We start from the raw sequence: 16,468 nt of genomic DNA on the forward strand, positions 1-16,468 counted from the left end.
GTTTCTAATTTATGGCATCCACAGTTCTTTCAGTTTTATTATCCACTACTTTGTCTGGGGAATTGGCAAGAGATTCCCCAAGAGAGCATCACAAATGGCTTGAAGCAGAATAATTAATTTGCCTACATACATCATAAGTTTTCAAAAATGCACAAACTTTTAATCCTTCATGCAGCATTTAATTTACTTTGTGAAAAGCAAAGCGAAAGGTAAACTTTTCAGGTATACTCATAACTCCAAATCCTCCCTGGGAACAAATTTGGCTGAAGTAAAAATTGCATTAAGTGCTACATTTACTGAATGGTTATTAGAAATCGATGAGGATTTGCCAAAGCTTTGTTCTATAGCAAGCTCAAAAGACTCATTTTGGAAGGGAAGGAAGAGGAAGAAAAACATTTGTGACTGTAGGTGATTGGCTACACGAATGATGTTATAGTCACCGTCAGTAAAAAGTTTAATCTGACAACATTTTATTAGAAACAGTTCATCCATTCAAACAGAAGTGATCAGCGATGTATTGTTTATATATATAAAAAAATTAGACATCAACAGAAATTACAAACATACACCAGTCTCAATGTTCACTTACAAAGGTTGGCAATCTTTAAAATTACTTTATAGCTCTCAGCAGGCAAGCTTCCACTAGGCTGTTGGAAATAATTTCAGTATAAAACAAAAAGTGGAACAATAAAGCTAATCAGACATGCTATAATTTTCCTGTACATCATATGGTTTTCATTCGTGCATTGCGATCCATGCGTACATCTATCTCTCTGCCATTAATTTTTGTGCCATTCATCATCCTACATGCTTTCTCTGCAGCTTCTGGGGAATCAAAACGCACAGTCCCACAACCCTTGGATTTGCCATTTTCCATTTTTATTTCAGCAAACATAACGTGACCTGAAATAGGATGAAAAAATTAATAAGAGTAAAAACATTAGGGTACAATGAAAGCATTAAGTCAAAACAAGAATAAACACTCACCACACTGACCAAACGTTTCCTTTAGCTTCTGCCACGTTAGGTCATACGGTAGCTGAAAGAGGAGTTTACAGTTATTTGCACATGTGCCTTTCATTTCAAAAGGAAAAGCTTGGGGAACAAAGTTATGTGCTGCTTACATTTCTTGCAAAAATCTGGCAGCCTCTGAAACTACTTCCATGGTCTCTTCCACTTCCCATTGATCCACTGTTCAAGCCTCCAAATCCACGTTCCATTTCTGCAGTCCTGTCAATTCCTACGCCCATTCCAGTTGCCATTCGGTCAAGGTTGGAACCCATACGTTCCATACCTATCGCCATGCCTCCTGCTATATTGTTCATGGCAGGCATTCCACCACCTAAGCATACAAAAACAGACCAAAAAAGTATTGAAGAGGCGTGGATATACTTCAAATAAAAATACCAAATTATCTTACAAGCATGACTGCTTTCCTGAACTGAGGCAGAATGTGTTGAAAGGTTGTGAACTCAAGCCCTCCAGAATCTGGGGTACATAAGCTGTTAAATCAGTGCAGCAGTATGTGATCAGATGGGCAAGAGAGACGTTTGTGAGATAAGTATCTACCTCCTTCGACCACATCGCAAAACAAAGTTATCACATCATAAGTATTTTGTTTGTCATACTTACCACTTGCAATTTGGTTGCCACATTTCCAAAGTATGACAGTGACTACATTTAAAGTGCTTCAACGTATGCAAAGCTGAGATGTCTTGCATTTGCAAAAGACGTTATGCAAACACACATTAAAATGGAATCACAGAATCCCTACAGTGTGGAAAGAAGCCATTTACTCATCGATTCTCTGAAGAGCATCCCACCTAGACAGAGCCCCTGACTCTATCCCTGTAACCCCACATTTTCCAAGGCTAATCTACCTACCCTGCACATCCCTAGACACTAAGGGCAATTTAGCATGGTCAAACCATCCACATTACACATCTTTGGACCGTGGAAGGAAACCAGAACACCCAGAGGAAACCCAAGCAGAGACGGCGAAAACGTGCAAACCCCTGACAGACAGACACCAGAAGGTGGAATCAAAGCCGGGCACATTGAGGCTGCTATGCTATCCACTGAGCCGCTGTGCTACCCTACATCTAAGTCTACATTGAGATATTTAGCCAAATTCTAAAAACAATTCTTTTTACATTAAGCACCTAAAATTACCAGCATTACCAATTCAAAGAAAGAACAGAGTCTTTGAATATTAACAAAGTATCTCTCAAATGTGACTTCTCAACATTACACTTTCCAGAAATCATTTTGTCTTAATGAGAACATTTTTGGTGCCTCAACCTCATCGAGGCAGGAACAATTAGATAAATACTCTACTTGTTTCTGGATGCTACAAACAAGACACAACATTGAAATAACAATGATTGGCCTGAAATTGGTATCCCCAGAAGTCCGTTTGGTGCTCAACTTTTCATGTTTATTAACAACTTGGATGAAGGCAGAAAAGGTGCATAACTGAATGTGATGATACTAAGCAGTGCGACTTTCTGCTTCCATGGGGCAGGCAGATTAGGTTTGTCAGATTTATGTCAAATGGTGTTCAACAGGAGGAGGTCACTCAGTTTGAACTGCAACAAGACGTATCTATACATTTTCTACATGACATAGCAGTACCCACGTAGGAACAAGTGGAAAACAATGCACATATCATGAAAACCCTGATTTAAAAATTAAAACAGCTTAACTGAACATGGAGGAGTTGGACCGAAGCTTCTATTTCTGTGCTGTACCTCAGACTCTACAGTCTTCAGCTTAATGGAATTGTAATGTAAAAGGGAAGTAAATAGTATTAGAGCCATATAAAGATCTTTTATTGAACCCCATCAATAATGGGGCTAGTGTGACTACTGAGGTTATTATGGTCACCATATGGAATACAGGGACAACTAGCCATTTAGATACAGAACTGGCTCAAAAGGTAAAGACCGAGGGTATCTAAGCTGAATGCTTTTGGAACACAGCACATTAGTATCGGGGGTTGTCGTTTGGATCAGACAGTGGACAGGATGCCTTGTGGACCCCCAACTATTTCTTCGTAAATCAACCACCTGTTTGGCCTATGTGAGGAGTTAGAGCTGATGGATATTTAGATGTCTTCACCCTACCGGCAGAGACTTCACCTTTCTTTCAAACCCACATAAATGTCACACGAGGACTGACCTCTTTCTGGCTCCCTCGGCCGTTCTGGATTCGATTATGGGTTGTAAAATCGCGAATATAGGTGTCTCTGATCACGAGGCAGCATATTTGGAGATTAAGGCCAAGAGTGAGGGGCTAGGTTTGCAGTACTGGCATTTGGACCCTTTTCTCCTTAAGGAATCCAAATTTGTGGAATACTTTTTCAAGGAATTTCAAGAATTCTTGACTATCAACTCAGGCACAGCTAGTAGTCCAATCTTTGCTATGGGAGACTGCTAAGGCCTTTGCTAGGGGATTATCTATTTCCTATTCGGTGAGCCAGAAACAACAGAAGGAGGAACAGCAGCGTCTACATGAGATGCGATTGGAAGCCGCCGAGGCAGCACATTTTGCGCGGCCTTTGGTGACTAAACTACAGCAGATCACGACCTTCCAGGCAGCCTTGAATTCAATACTAACACAAAGTGCAAAAAAAACCTTGCTTTTGCTAGGCAAAGGCAGTTCAAATATGGCGATAGGCCAGGGAAGTATTTAGCATACTTGACTAGGAAACAGCATGCTCCCCAATCCATTACTGCAATCAGAGACAGCACCAGGGTCCTTACATACGATATTAAAAAGATTAATGGAGCTTTTACTCTGAATTGTATCGATCTAAAGGTTGCAAGGATAGGAGAGCTAAAATGGAGGCCTTAAGAACCTGGACCTCCCAGGGGTAACCTTGGAATGGGCACCTCTCCTTCATGTCTCCTGAATTTCCTGTACTGTCAAGGGGGCAACTAAGCACCTTCAGAGTGGAAAAGCACCGGGCCCTGATAGAATCCCTATAAAACTCACCCGGGAGACTGTCAGGGCCGATGTTGGAGATGTACAATCATTCCTATATGCATGAATACCTACCACCATCTTGGAGAGAAGCTAATATTTCCTTCATTCTTAAGGGGAAGGTTCCTGAGGATTGTGCCTCATACAGGCCCATCTCTCTATTAAATTCAGATTTCAAGATTCTGTTCAAGATTGTGGTGCTGAGATTGGAAAAGACGTTGCCCCATATTGTTAAAGAGGACTAAACAGGCTTTATAATGGGCCATAGGTCCTCTAATAATATTAGAGAGTTGCTAAATATGATCCAAGTTTGTCAGCAACAATCGATTCAGGGGTTGGTGATTTCCTTAAATGCCCAGAAAGCATTTGACAGGGTGGAATGGCCATACCTTTTTTAGGTTTTAGAGCAGTTTGGGTCGGGTGGGATTTTTGCTAGGTGGATGGAAGTTTTATATCACTACCCTCTGGCTGCAGTCATCACCAGAGTAAAATCTAGGAATTTTAGGATGGGTAGGAGTAGTCTGCAAGGCTGCCCCTCTCACTGCTGTTTATGTTGGTGACAGAAGCCATTTGTCGGAACGTCCACATAACTGCTCTGGGAGTGGGATCAAAGGCACACAAAATTACATTGTCTGCGGATGACGTCCTTCCGTTTTTAATCGGACGCAATGACCTCTGTACCCCATTTGATACAATGCATCAATTCATTTGAGGCTATTTCAGGATATAAGATCAACTTTGCAAATCGGAGGCTATACCTTTAGGGAACCTCAAGAATGTGCCAGAAATTGAAGGTGGCCCTAAGTTCCCTTTTAAGTGGTCACGGGCAGGGTGACCTAGGCATTTTCATTACCCCCGAAGTTTGATCTGTTATTTCGGACTAACTTTGCTCACTTGCTTGACAATATTAGGGGAGGCATCCAGAGATGGGAGGCTCTACCAATTTCATGGCTGGGTCAAATATCTCTCATTAAGATGAATGTTCTTCTTTGCTTGCTTTAACCCATGTGTATACTCCCTATAATGTTTCCCAATTCAACACTGTGGAAGCTTTGGGATGGTTTGGTTCCTTTGTCTGGCATAGTGTGCGGCCCCTGATCAAACTTACTAAATTGCAGTTGCCTCAAGGAGGTGGAGGAGTTGATTTCCCAGACATCAGGAGGCAATAATTGAGTTCCCCGCTGTCCTTTGTCTGCGATTGGGTAGGTTACGATCCAAACTCCATATGGCTGGATATTGAGGCCTCCCAAGCAAAGTGCCCTCTTATTAACCTGTTGTTCATGGATAAGATAAGGACAGTTATGGACCACTGCCGGAACCCCTTTGTCGTCATTAGTACTGTCAAGGCACGGAGGGTGATGCGGCAGAGTGAAGGTTGCTTATTCAAGACTTCGCCACTTACACCTATAGTTGGCATGCCAGGGTTCCAACCAGGGATGATGGGACTCAGGGTTCAAACTATGGGCAGCGAGAGGAGTTTGTTTGAGGGGGATGTTATGATGTCTTTTGAGCAACCGAGCCACAAATACAGGTTGCCCAGAGATCTTCATAGGTTTTTTTTTCAGGTTATGGATTTCATCCAGAAGAAGATTACACTTCTCACTAAGCCCGATACAGAGAGGTTGTTGCTACATTCCACAAGCACCCTTTTGGTTAGTGCCCTCTATCACCTGCTGGGTAGCAAGGCCTAGCAGGATATTAACCGGTTATGCGAGGTCTGGGAGCAAGAGCTTGGAGTGGAGATCTCTTCTGAAACATGGGAGAATGCTTGAAAGATCTCAATCTGTAATAGGACGTGCGCTACGCAGTTAAAAGTTCTGCACAGGGTTCATATGGCACCAGACCATCTGGTGAAGTTTAAAATAAAAGGGGCATCTTCAGTGTGCCCCAAATGTAAAATAAGTGTAGGTACTCTTATCAATTGCTTCTGGACATGCCACAGGCTCAGTGTTTATTGGAGCACGTGGCGGGAGAGATAGGGAGGGTATTGAGGACTGAAGTCAAAGTAGACCCAATAGCTCTCCTCTTAGGAAAACCAAATTTACCATCTTTAGACGGGCACGGGAAGAAACTAATTCATATTCTTGCATACTGTGCACAGAAGAATATTCTGATGAACTGGGTGCCTGAGAGCCTGCCAGGCTTGCTGGGATGGCAGAAATTAATTATGGAGCACATTCCCTTGGACGTTTTTTTTTTAAAATCAAAAATGGTGCATCACACAACAGACCAACTTTTATAAGACACAGCAGCCCTACTTGAGTTATTTAGATATTGATTTGTCAGTCATCTTAACTAGGGCATTTGTTTAACCAGAATAGTTAGATTTGTCAAGCCCTGGGCCCTGAAGGAGGGTCTCCTGAGTTAATATCAGTATATATACACAATGCTCCCGTTCCTCTGTTTGGGAGTTTTGTGCCGAGCATAGCTCTTTTGTATGCTTTCTGTTTTTGATCTATTAGTTATTTACTTATTTATTCCTTTAGATTAGATTCCTTAGTGTGGAAATAGGCCCTTCGGCCCAACAAGTCCACACCAATCCTCTGATTTACCCCTTCACCTAACACTACGTGCAATTTAGCACGGCCAATTCACCTAACCTGCACATTTTTGGACTGTGGGAGGAAACCAGAGTACCCAGAGGAAACCCACACAGACACAGGGAGAATGTGCAAACTCCACACCGACGGGAACTGAACTCAGGTCTCTGGCGCTGTGAGGCAGCAGTGCTAACCACTGTGCCATCGTGCTGCCCACAATTGGTGTTGCTTTGCAGAGTGTTATGGTTTGTTTTGTATCATAGGGTAGGTTAGTAGTTTGTATTGTATTGTAATGTAATGTAATGGGTGTTTTTTTTCTTTTTATTATGCTGATATTTGTTACTGATTATAAACATATAAAATTATTGAAAAATACAAAGTTAAAAAAATTTGCTAATTAATATATTTACAAAAAAAAAAGGGTGGTGATGGATGATTGCTTTTCAGACTGGAGGCCTGTGACAAGTGGTGTACCAGAAAAGGTCCGTGCTAGGTCTGCTGTTTTTTGTTATTTATATAAATGATTTGCATGTGAACATAGGAGGTACGGTTAGTAAGCCTGCAGGTAAAACCAAAATTGGCAGTGTAGTGGACAGCGCAAAAGGCTACGTTAGAGTACAATGGGAACTTGATCAGATGAAGCTTAACTTGGTAAATGTGAGACAGTGCATTGTGGTAAGGCTAAGCAGAGCAGGACTTATACACTTAACAGCGAGGTCCTGGGGAGTGTTGCTGAACAAAGACACCTTGGAGTGCATGTTCATAGTTCCTTAAAGGCAGAGTCACAGGTTTCCATGTTGTATAGCTCTATGACATGCTGAAAAATCCACCTTAATTCCAACTTCAGATTTCTATTGTAGTGGAGAGGAATGTCAATGTTCAACACTCATTTTTATCTGGAAATAAGATTTGAAGCAGTGATAAAAGTCAGCTTTCTATAAACCTATGGACTGTGTGACAAGAACTGATGGTTTTGTGAAGGCAGCGAAACTTTTACAAAGCCAGAACTGAGAAAGCTGGCATGGACTAAATTTTCATCCAGGTTTCATATCTCAAAACAATTTAACTGCAGAGTACTTTGAGTCGTAATAAGCTGTTAATAATACTGGCAACCAAGCCATCAATTATCACAGAAGTACCCCAATGTAAAAGTCTGTTGTTGTCCACCCAAACAATTCACAATTTTTAAACTTCTTGTAATATTGTTATTGCACTTACAGGTCAAGGATCTGCTTCAAAGGGTAGTTTTATGAACAGGTGGTCATCTCCCAGGACAAACAAACAATTTGAAAATTAGATGCGATGCATAGTTATTAATGTAATTTGTGACAATTCCTGGTTGGAAAGCAGGAATTCCTGATTACGAATTAAAACTTACCCAATCCAGATGCCATTGGGCCCATACCAGTAGTACCCATTCCACCTCCCATGTTTCCCCCAAGACCTGCAACCATTCCACCTCCTAAAGGAATAAATCAAATGTAAAATGTTTATAGATATCTCACTTAAAACAAAAGTACAATTTCTATATTGTGAAAAACAGTTAGACTAACTTGCAGCCAACATTATTTCTAAGCTGCACACATGCAGCTGCTCCATTTACCAGATTTGAAAGACACTGCAATGCACAGACCTTAGACAGCCCGAAATAAAATTAGTGGGAATGCAGTTTATGGCCTAGCCACCGAAGGAGGTAAAAATACATTTGTAACTCATTTTCTCATAGCAAAGTTTTGTAAAAGAGAGTCAAAGTCACAGAAGTACAGCACAGAAACAGACCCTTTGGTCCAACTTGCCCATGCCAACCAGATATCCTAACCTAATCTAGTCCCAATAGCCAGAATTTGGTCCATAGCCCTCTAAATCCTTCCTATTCACGTACCCATCCAGATGCCTTTTAAGCGTTGTAATTGTTTTCAGTCTCTACCACTTCATTCCATACACACACACAACCCTCTGCGTGGAAATGTTGCCCCTTTAGGTTCCTTTTAATTCTTTCCCCTCTCGACATATGCCCTCTAGTTCTGGACTCCCCCACCCCAGGGAAAAGACTTTGTCCCTCATGATTTTATAAACCTCTATGAAAGGTCACCCTTCAGCCTCTGACGCTCCAGGGAAAACAGCCCCAGCCTATTCAGCCTCTCCCAATAGCTCAAAATCCTCCAACCCTGGCAACATCCTAGCAAATCTTTTCTGAACCCTTTCAAGTTTCATAATGTCCTTCAGACACGAAAGGAAACCAGAACTGCACACAATATCCCAAAAGTGGCCTAACCAATGTCGTGTACAGCCACAACATGACCTCCCAATGCCTCTATCCAATGCTCTGACCAATAAAGATGATCATACCAAATGCTTTCTTCATTATCCTATCTACCGTGACTCTACTTTCAAGGAACTATGAATCTGCCCTCCAAGGTCTCTTTGTTTAGCCACACTAGAACCTTACCATTAAGTGTACAAGTCCTGCTCTGCATACCAAACGCCTTCTTCACTATCCTATCCACCTGCGACTCCACTTTCAAGGAGATATGAACCTGCACTTTCTTCAGCAACACTCCCTAGGACCTTACCATTAAGTGTACAAGTCCTGCTAAGATTTGCCTTTCCAAAATGCAGTACCTCGCATTTATCTATATTAAACTCCATCTGCCACTCCTCAGCCAATTGGCCCATCTGATCAAGATCCTGTTGTACTCTGAAGTAACTTTCTTTGCTGTCCACTGCACCTCCAATTTTGGTGCCATCTGCAAACTTAGTAATTATACTTCTTATGCTCACATCCAAATTGTTTACATAAATGACAAAAAGTAGTGGACCCTGCACTGATCCTTGTGGCACTCCGCTGGTCACAGGCCTCCTGTCTGAAAAACAACCCTCCACCACCACCCTCTGTCTTCAAGCCAGTTCTGCATCCAAATGGCTAGCTCTCCCTGTATTCCAAGAGATCGAACCTTGCTAAACAGTCTCCCATGGGGAACCTTGTTGAACACCTTACTGAAGTCCCTCTGAATCATGTCCACTGCTCTGCCCTCATCAATCCTCTTTGTTACTTGTTCAAAAAAACTCAATCATGTGTTTGAGAGACACGATTTCCCATGCACAAAGCTATGCTGACTATCCCCAATCAATCTACACTAATATTTCAGATCTTAAAAAGGTAGATAGCATTCAAGGCGATATGGTTGAGTTTATGCTATTAGTTTTTGATAAAAAGGCCATGCATTTCCCTCTAAATTCACTGCAAATAGATGAAGAAAATATTCAAGCAAAATAGATTGGGCGTCTCATCTCAATAGATTGCAGCAGCAACCATTTCATTTGAGAAATGAACATGTAGCATGAACAGCAAATGTTGAATATTCAAGCGGAAGATAAACAAAGAAAAAAAAAGGTGTCACTTAGAAAAATAAATTTTCAGCTCCAAAACAAAAATACAAGCATGGTTTGTTCAATTAAATTAGATAAAAGGGATCAATTTAAGCACTTAACTCTTACTGGTAATACTGAAAGTAAAAATATTTCAATCAATTTCTATAAGTTCTCCACTGACTAGACATAACTTCTGTCTTCAGCAAGAGAAGAGATTTTTACCAGGAAATTGATCAAACCATTTGTGCATCCAGAATGGTGTAAGTATTTTGCATGCTTTGACTAGCAATTCCCATCAGCCCTGCTGTTAAAGGGGAAGGCAGTGACCTCAAAATAATGCCACTGGACTAGTAATCCAGAGCCTCATACTAATGTTCTAATTTAACAGAGGGAGAGGTTGAACTCAAAAATCTGGATACACTAATGTCCAACCCTTTCACCAATGCAGTTTAAAGGAACAAATATGATGTACTTAGCTGGAATGGCCTACAATCGGACTCCAGATCCACAGACATACTCCTAATGTACCAGTCATTCCAGGACAATCAGGAATGTGCAATATATGATTGCCTAGCCGAAGATGCTGACATGTCATGAACAAACAAAAAGCATCTCTGCTGCAGTGTCTCTCTTCTTACATTGGCTTTGATACTCTTTCTTAGGCTAATTTTGGAAAAGCTTGCACGGAACAAAAAGGTCTTAGCTTCTTACCCATTCCTCCAGATGAGTCCCCAAAGCCTCTGTTCATTCCCATTTCACTTCTTGCAAATTCTCGATCAAAATTGACTCCCATGCCGGTTGAGCCCATTCCTGCACGATACAGATCTGAAACAATTACAGAAAATTAATATTCTTGATGTGAAAAGCAAAACATTGTTAATTTTGATGAGGTGGCAGCAGGAACCAAAGTTTCGAAAGGGCTTTCCCACGTGTTCAAACTTTGCTGTTTACTAAAACAAACCCCAAGAAATGGTGAGTTACATAGCTGATTCAAGTTTCTGAGAATTGGAGTTTAATTCAGCTCTTCGTACTTAGTCCCATAGAATTATACAGCATAACAACAGATCTTTGATGCACATGGCCAGACGTTAATAATTTAGAGCATTAGACCATCTGATTCAGAGCTCCTCTAACATTCCTCTGAAGTACTATCCAGTAAAGGGGTTGCTGGACAGTGATGAGGAACAGGCCCTCTGACCCATTTCCTCCCAAAGTAACAAATAAAAAGCCCAGGAGACTGAAGGACACCAAAAGTCAATTGGTACACTCCTCATACTAAACTATACAAAACACTAACTAAACTTTTGACGTTCTTAGTTTAAGCTCAGAGTCAGTGTATAAATTCATTGAGCATTTGGGGAGTCACAATGTGATTTAGCTTGATGTTCATTTAATGAATACATCAACAAACTGACAAGATATAAAAGTATGAAAACATTCAATGCACTACAAAACGTTAAAAAAGAAATCTTACCTGCTACATTGCTCCCCATTCCAGCTACACTGTTTCCCATCCCTCCAATGGCACTCATGTTGTTGCCCATTGCTCTCATATTTCCACCTAATCCTGGCATGTTTGCCATTCCTGCAGCCATATTTCCTCTGAACTCATCCACAGTACCCATACCTACAAGACGAAATGAAAAGGTCACCCAACATCTCAAAACATAAAGCATCAAGACAAACAAAAGAAATAGAAAAATTACCTGCCATTCGACCCATATTTCCCATGCCCCCCATGTTTCCGCTACCATATCCAATATTGTTCATTGGATCCATTCCACTGTTGAAACTACTGTGACCAGTCATTCCTTCAGGGAGTGAAAACAGAAAAAAGGAGAGAGATTTGCAGTAAAAAGATAAATAAACAAATTTACACTTCAAAAATTGGGTCAGCACTCAAGACAACTCACCTCCTCCCATTCTGTTCATTCCTCCAGAGGAATTGGAATGGATGGACCAGCCTAAAACAAAAAGAAGAGGTAAACTAGTAATAGTTAAGTACCAGTAGATTAGATTATTTGTAGTGTGGAAACAGGCCCTTCGGCCCAACAAATCCACACCGATCCATTTCCCTCTGACTAATAAGCCTAACACTATGAGCAATTTAGCAAGGCCAACCTACCTGACCTGCACATCTTTGGATGTGGGAAGAAACTGAAGCACCCGGAGGAAACCCAAGCAGATAATGGGAGACTATACAATCTCCACAAAGACAGTCGCCAGAGGCTGGAATCGAACCCGGGTCCCTGGCGCTGTGAGGTTGCAGTGCTAACCACTGAGCCACCGTGTACTGTACAAAAATTTTAAAATGTTCCTACAAATATGGTCTGCAATTTTCATTCAGAAAATATTTCTGAATGCCATACCTCCAGATCCCATATTTCCCATTGCACTGTTCATATTCATTTGATTTGCAGCTATTGGCTGGCCACCAGGTCCAAGACCCATTCCAATACCTCCAAGCCCACCTGAAACAAATATGAAAATCAGCACTTTAGAGACATCATGCAAATCAGCAAATTTCTTAATGTCAAGCACATCTGAACTGATTTCTTAAATGGTTCATAGGGCAGTATTTTGTATTCGACATACGAGGTAACTGTGAGGTTTTGTCATCCACGGAACGAAAGTCATCATGTGGAACGGATCGATCATCCTGCATGACAAAGAATTTGGTTTGTAACTGGAGAACCAATCTACTTCCAAGCTCTTCCACATCACAATTGTAATGTATCATAATCACTCTTACCATTTTCACATGCATTGGTCTGTCAAACAAAAGTTGTCCATTGAACATAGCTGTAAATGGGTCAAGGAAACTACAACAGCAACAAGTTGGCAGTGCCAAAGAATAAAAAGGGAGCTCAGCTGTTTAGGAAATACATAAAATTGCAAGATGTGCCCATCACATATTCCAACAAAGATGCATCATTTGTACAATTTTATTTTAACATGGAGTGTAATTAGTTGATTTAGAGCTGAAACTGTATTAGTTACTTTGCCCAAAGTTGATCCCTTTGCTAATTTTACTTAGTAACTTCAACCATGTAATACTAGCTAGACTTCTACCCAATTGTACACAGAAGCACCTATGATCAGAGGCAAACTCAAGGATGGTTAATAAAAACCCTTGTCAATGTCACACCAAATTAAAAAGTTGCAAAGATAAACAGCAGAACTGATGATTTTATTCTTGCCATTAGGTAAGTTTTCCTTTTGTCTGTTATTATGCCCCTTTTTCCAGTCAAGTCATGAGTAATGGTGACATGGGCGATAAACATTCTACTGATCTTGTTCACTGGTATATTGCAGGCTTCACAAAACAGTGCAATGAAGTATCAAACATTGAGAAAAGGTTCAAATAGCAAACTACTAGAGGATAACAACTCACTGCCATGCAAACTCTGAAGTTTCTCAGAAATGTGGGTATTTGCCTCTTCAAAATAAGGAAAAGGGCTTGTTTTCAGAATTAATGAACTCACTGAAGCAATTTTCAGTATTAACCAGACTGAGGTTATGAGCAGACAATTGTAGAGATCACTTTTTCAAATGTCATGACGAATAGCAATGATGCTATTGCATTAAATACGCAATTGCATTAACTTAGTGAACAAAAATAATTGACTAGAATTATCTGTCTAACAGTGTACTCTGTGATGCCCCACCCAAGAAAATTCTTAGCCTAACACCTTGCTAACCTGTTTGGATTTCATAGGCGAAAGTGAGTACTGCAGATGCTGGAGATTAGAGTCAAGAGTGTGGTGCTAGAAAAAGAGCACAGCAGGTCAGGCAGCATCCAAGGAGCAGGAAAAACAAATTGACATTTCAGGCAAAAGTCCTTCATCAGACCTGATGAAGGGCTTTTGCCCAAAATGTCGATTTTCCTGCTCCTCGGATGCTGCCTGACCTGCTGTGCTTTTCCAGCACCACTCTCTTGACTTTGGATTTCATGTCAACATTTAAAGACAATTATGGCTCCTCCTTTAAACTGCAGATACTGAACATTACTTAGGAAAGTATTTGCAAAAGTGTTGATCTTAAATAAGTTTGGAGGAAAAAGATACAGATAGCTTGAACAGCTTCCAGAGGCTGTTCAAAAATCACAGTGCCTATTCCACGACTCTTGCCATCCTGGTTTTCTTTAATATCTGCTCGTTTTACTGTCCCAGCCATGGAAAATACTTCTTTCAGCTTCTTCCAACCTACTTTAAAGTCAAGCTAAACACAAAACAGGTCATTGAACAATTATTTAAAAATAGCAAAAAATTGTCTTTCAATTTCTGTAAAGGAAATAAAAAATATATTGTACTCACATTAGCAACAAATACAGTCGGTAGAAGTCTTCCAGCCTGCAGAGCAGTCAGAACCTCAGGGGGAATATTTGGATTATTGACAAGATTTCGAGGCAAGTTGACAATTGGTGAACCTATATCTGGCCCAGGTCCACCAAGGTACAATCCACCACCTCCACGCTGCATCGCCCTGCGGGCATGCTGTCCATCAGCATCCTACATAAGGCATCAAAACAATACAAATTGCATTTTCCAAGAGTCACATCACCTCAGAATTGTTATCACTGCTTCAGATGAACAACATTGAAGCTACTCATTTATGCCTATTTTTGTGACACCTAACTTTGTACATATGTTCTAAAAGAGGAAAATTGAAAAAAGTGATCTGCCTGTGATACACTACTGAACATAGAAGGAATCGAGGGATAGCAAGGTGACAGTTAGCAATGTTCTTCCCTCTTGCACGCGATGCACTTAAGAAAGAGGAGCAAGAGTAGGCCTTTCCCTGCCATCCAACAAAATCACAGTTGATCTGCCCCAGGTATTAATTCACCTTGTGCCAACTCATCTAAATCAATCAACTCCAATATTTCAAAAATCTATTTAAATGCTTTCACTAATTAAGTTTCCACAAATTTTTGGGGTAGAGAATTCCAGATATTCACTACTGTCTCAGGTCGGAGAAAGTTCCTTTGCATCTCAGTTTTAAAGGAGTTTCCTCATATTCTACAAATATAACCTCTTTTTTTGAAATTTTCCCACTAATGAAGCCTGCTCAGAATCTTATGCTTAAAAGACATTTGGGTTTTAGATTACAAATGTTTCATAGACTTAGTATCACAAAATTCCAGGCAAGCTTCTTCCCCTGCTGAACCATTACCTACCAACAGCTGAATAAATTGAAAACAAGATCAGAGATTGAGCAGAAAACTTTTGAGTTTACTGGAATGCATCACACTATCACAGGGCAATTTGGATTTCATCAAATGGGATCGAACATACAGATTCAAACCATAACCAGGTGTTTAATTAATAGTGCCTGCATAATTTAAAATATTTTTTAAAAACTTGTAAACCCCACAAGACTCAAGAATTTAAATAAAACCCGAGTATCTATAACATATTACTTTCATCATTTATTATTACAGCATCAGGCAATATTTATCAATAACATTAAAACCACTGAGCCAATCTTTTTAAGTCCACTTAAAACCTGTTAAAACTTCCCATGTCCACATCATTAGACATTTATCAATATTAGATCACTATGCCTTGTGAATTAATTTTTTTTAAACACATTGGACTACAGAAATTACTCAATACTCACCTCTTTTATATTAAGTGGTCTTCCACCAAGATCGTATTTGTTCATAACATCTAGAGCTTTTGAAACTAAATCTTCAGTTTTGAACTCAACAACTCTGTAGGTTTGAATGAAAAAAAGTTATTTTTTTTAAAAAAGTGGAGTAACTTATCCATTTTTAGATAGTACAACAGTGGGTCAGTGAATGTGGGATCATTTCGTGCATCTTGCACAGATTAATATCTCGATAACCTAAGAATTAGATAACATATACAGCTCAACACTGATAGCAAATCAGCAATTAGCTAGGTGCTTCAAAAGTAGCTGAAGTTATATATAGGTTTGTCTCATACATGTTAAATAAGCCACATTTTCTTGAAATTATTAAACAAATACTCTGGACACTGGAAAACAGTGGTCAAATATGTGGTAACTTATCTTTTCCATAGGTTTCCAACAGACTTTCAAAACGTTTTTAACAATAGGGTGTGCAAGACCAAATTGCTAGCAAAATACAAGACAGTTCTTTACAGGATGCTAAGCTGTTTGAGTAATGCAAAAAGAAAGTTCTTAAATAATACAGCATTGCAGCATCAATTGCAAAGGATAAATTTTGCTGTTGGGTTTGAAACCTATTTTGTAAACACACACAGACCAAGTGTCAGGAACTGGTCATTCAGCAGCAATCCCCAAGTAAATCTGCCTGATCCAATAAGATCATTCATCACCAACAGGTATTCATGGTCACCAATTTCAGTAGTGAATCCAAGAAGTTTTAAATGAGATAATTCACAAGTTTATGCAGTCTGTACCCTGGGAAGAAGCAGCACCACATGCACCCCTCTGATGCCAAAACAAATGCGGATACTAAACCATCTACATAATTATGGAGTCTAGAGCTTTATGCAGAGTTCTTATACATGATACACTGAAGTGTATTACTCCAGGGAACAAAAAGGGGAAATAAGTGTAAT

At 40.1% G+C, this 16,468-nt stretch overlaps 1 protein-coding gene across 1 annotated transcript in view; it reads right to left on the reverse strand.

Moving 5' to 3' along the window:
• Positions 1–449: 449 nt before the first annotated feature.
• The window catches only part of myef2 (myelin expression factor 2), a 28,807-nt gene continuing 12,788 nt past the window's right edge, over positions 450–16,468 (reverse strand). Inside the window, exons 5-18 of the mRNA XM_072565122.1 lie at positions 15,519–15,612; positions 14,213–14,407; positions 13,964–14,117; positions 12,649–12,698; positions 12,492–12,555; positions 12,266–12,367; positions 11,810–11,860; positions 11,603–11,707; positions 11,371–11,523; positions 10,608–10,721; positions 7,903–7,986; positions 1,125–1,342; positions 988–1,039; positions 450–903 (exon numbers count right to left, since the gene is read on the reverse strand). Coding sequence (XP_072421223.1) covers positions 725–903; positions 988–1,039; positions 1,125–1,342; positions 7,903–7,986; positions 10,608–10,721; positions 11,371–11,523; positions 11,603–11,707; positions 11,810–11,860; positions 12,266–12,367; positions 12,492–12,555; positions 12,649–12,698; positions 13,964–14,117; positions 14,213–14,407; positions 15,519–15,612 — 1,615 coding nt within the window. The 3' untranslated portion in view covers positions 450–724. The remainder of the gene's footprint in view (positions 904–987; positions 1,040–1,124; positions 1,343–7,902; positions 7,987–10,607; positions 10,722–11,370; positions 11,524–11,602; positions 11,708–11,809; positions 11,861–12,265; positions 12,368–12,491; positions 12,556–12,648; positions 12,699–13,963; positions 14,118–14,212; positions 14,408–15,518; positions 15,613–16,468) is intronic.

This window comes from Chiloscyllium punctatum, chromosome 48, assembly GCF_047496795.1.
Source record: "Chiloscyllium punctatum isolate Juve2018m chromosome 48, sChiPun1.3, whole genome shotgun sequence".
Taxonomy (NCBI): Eukaryota; Metazoa; Chordata; class Chondrichthyes; order Orectolobiformes; family Hemiscylliidae; genus Chiloscyllium; species Chiloscyllium punctatum.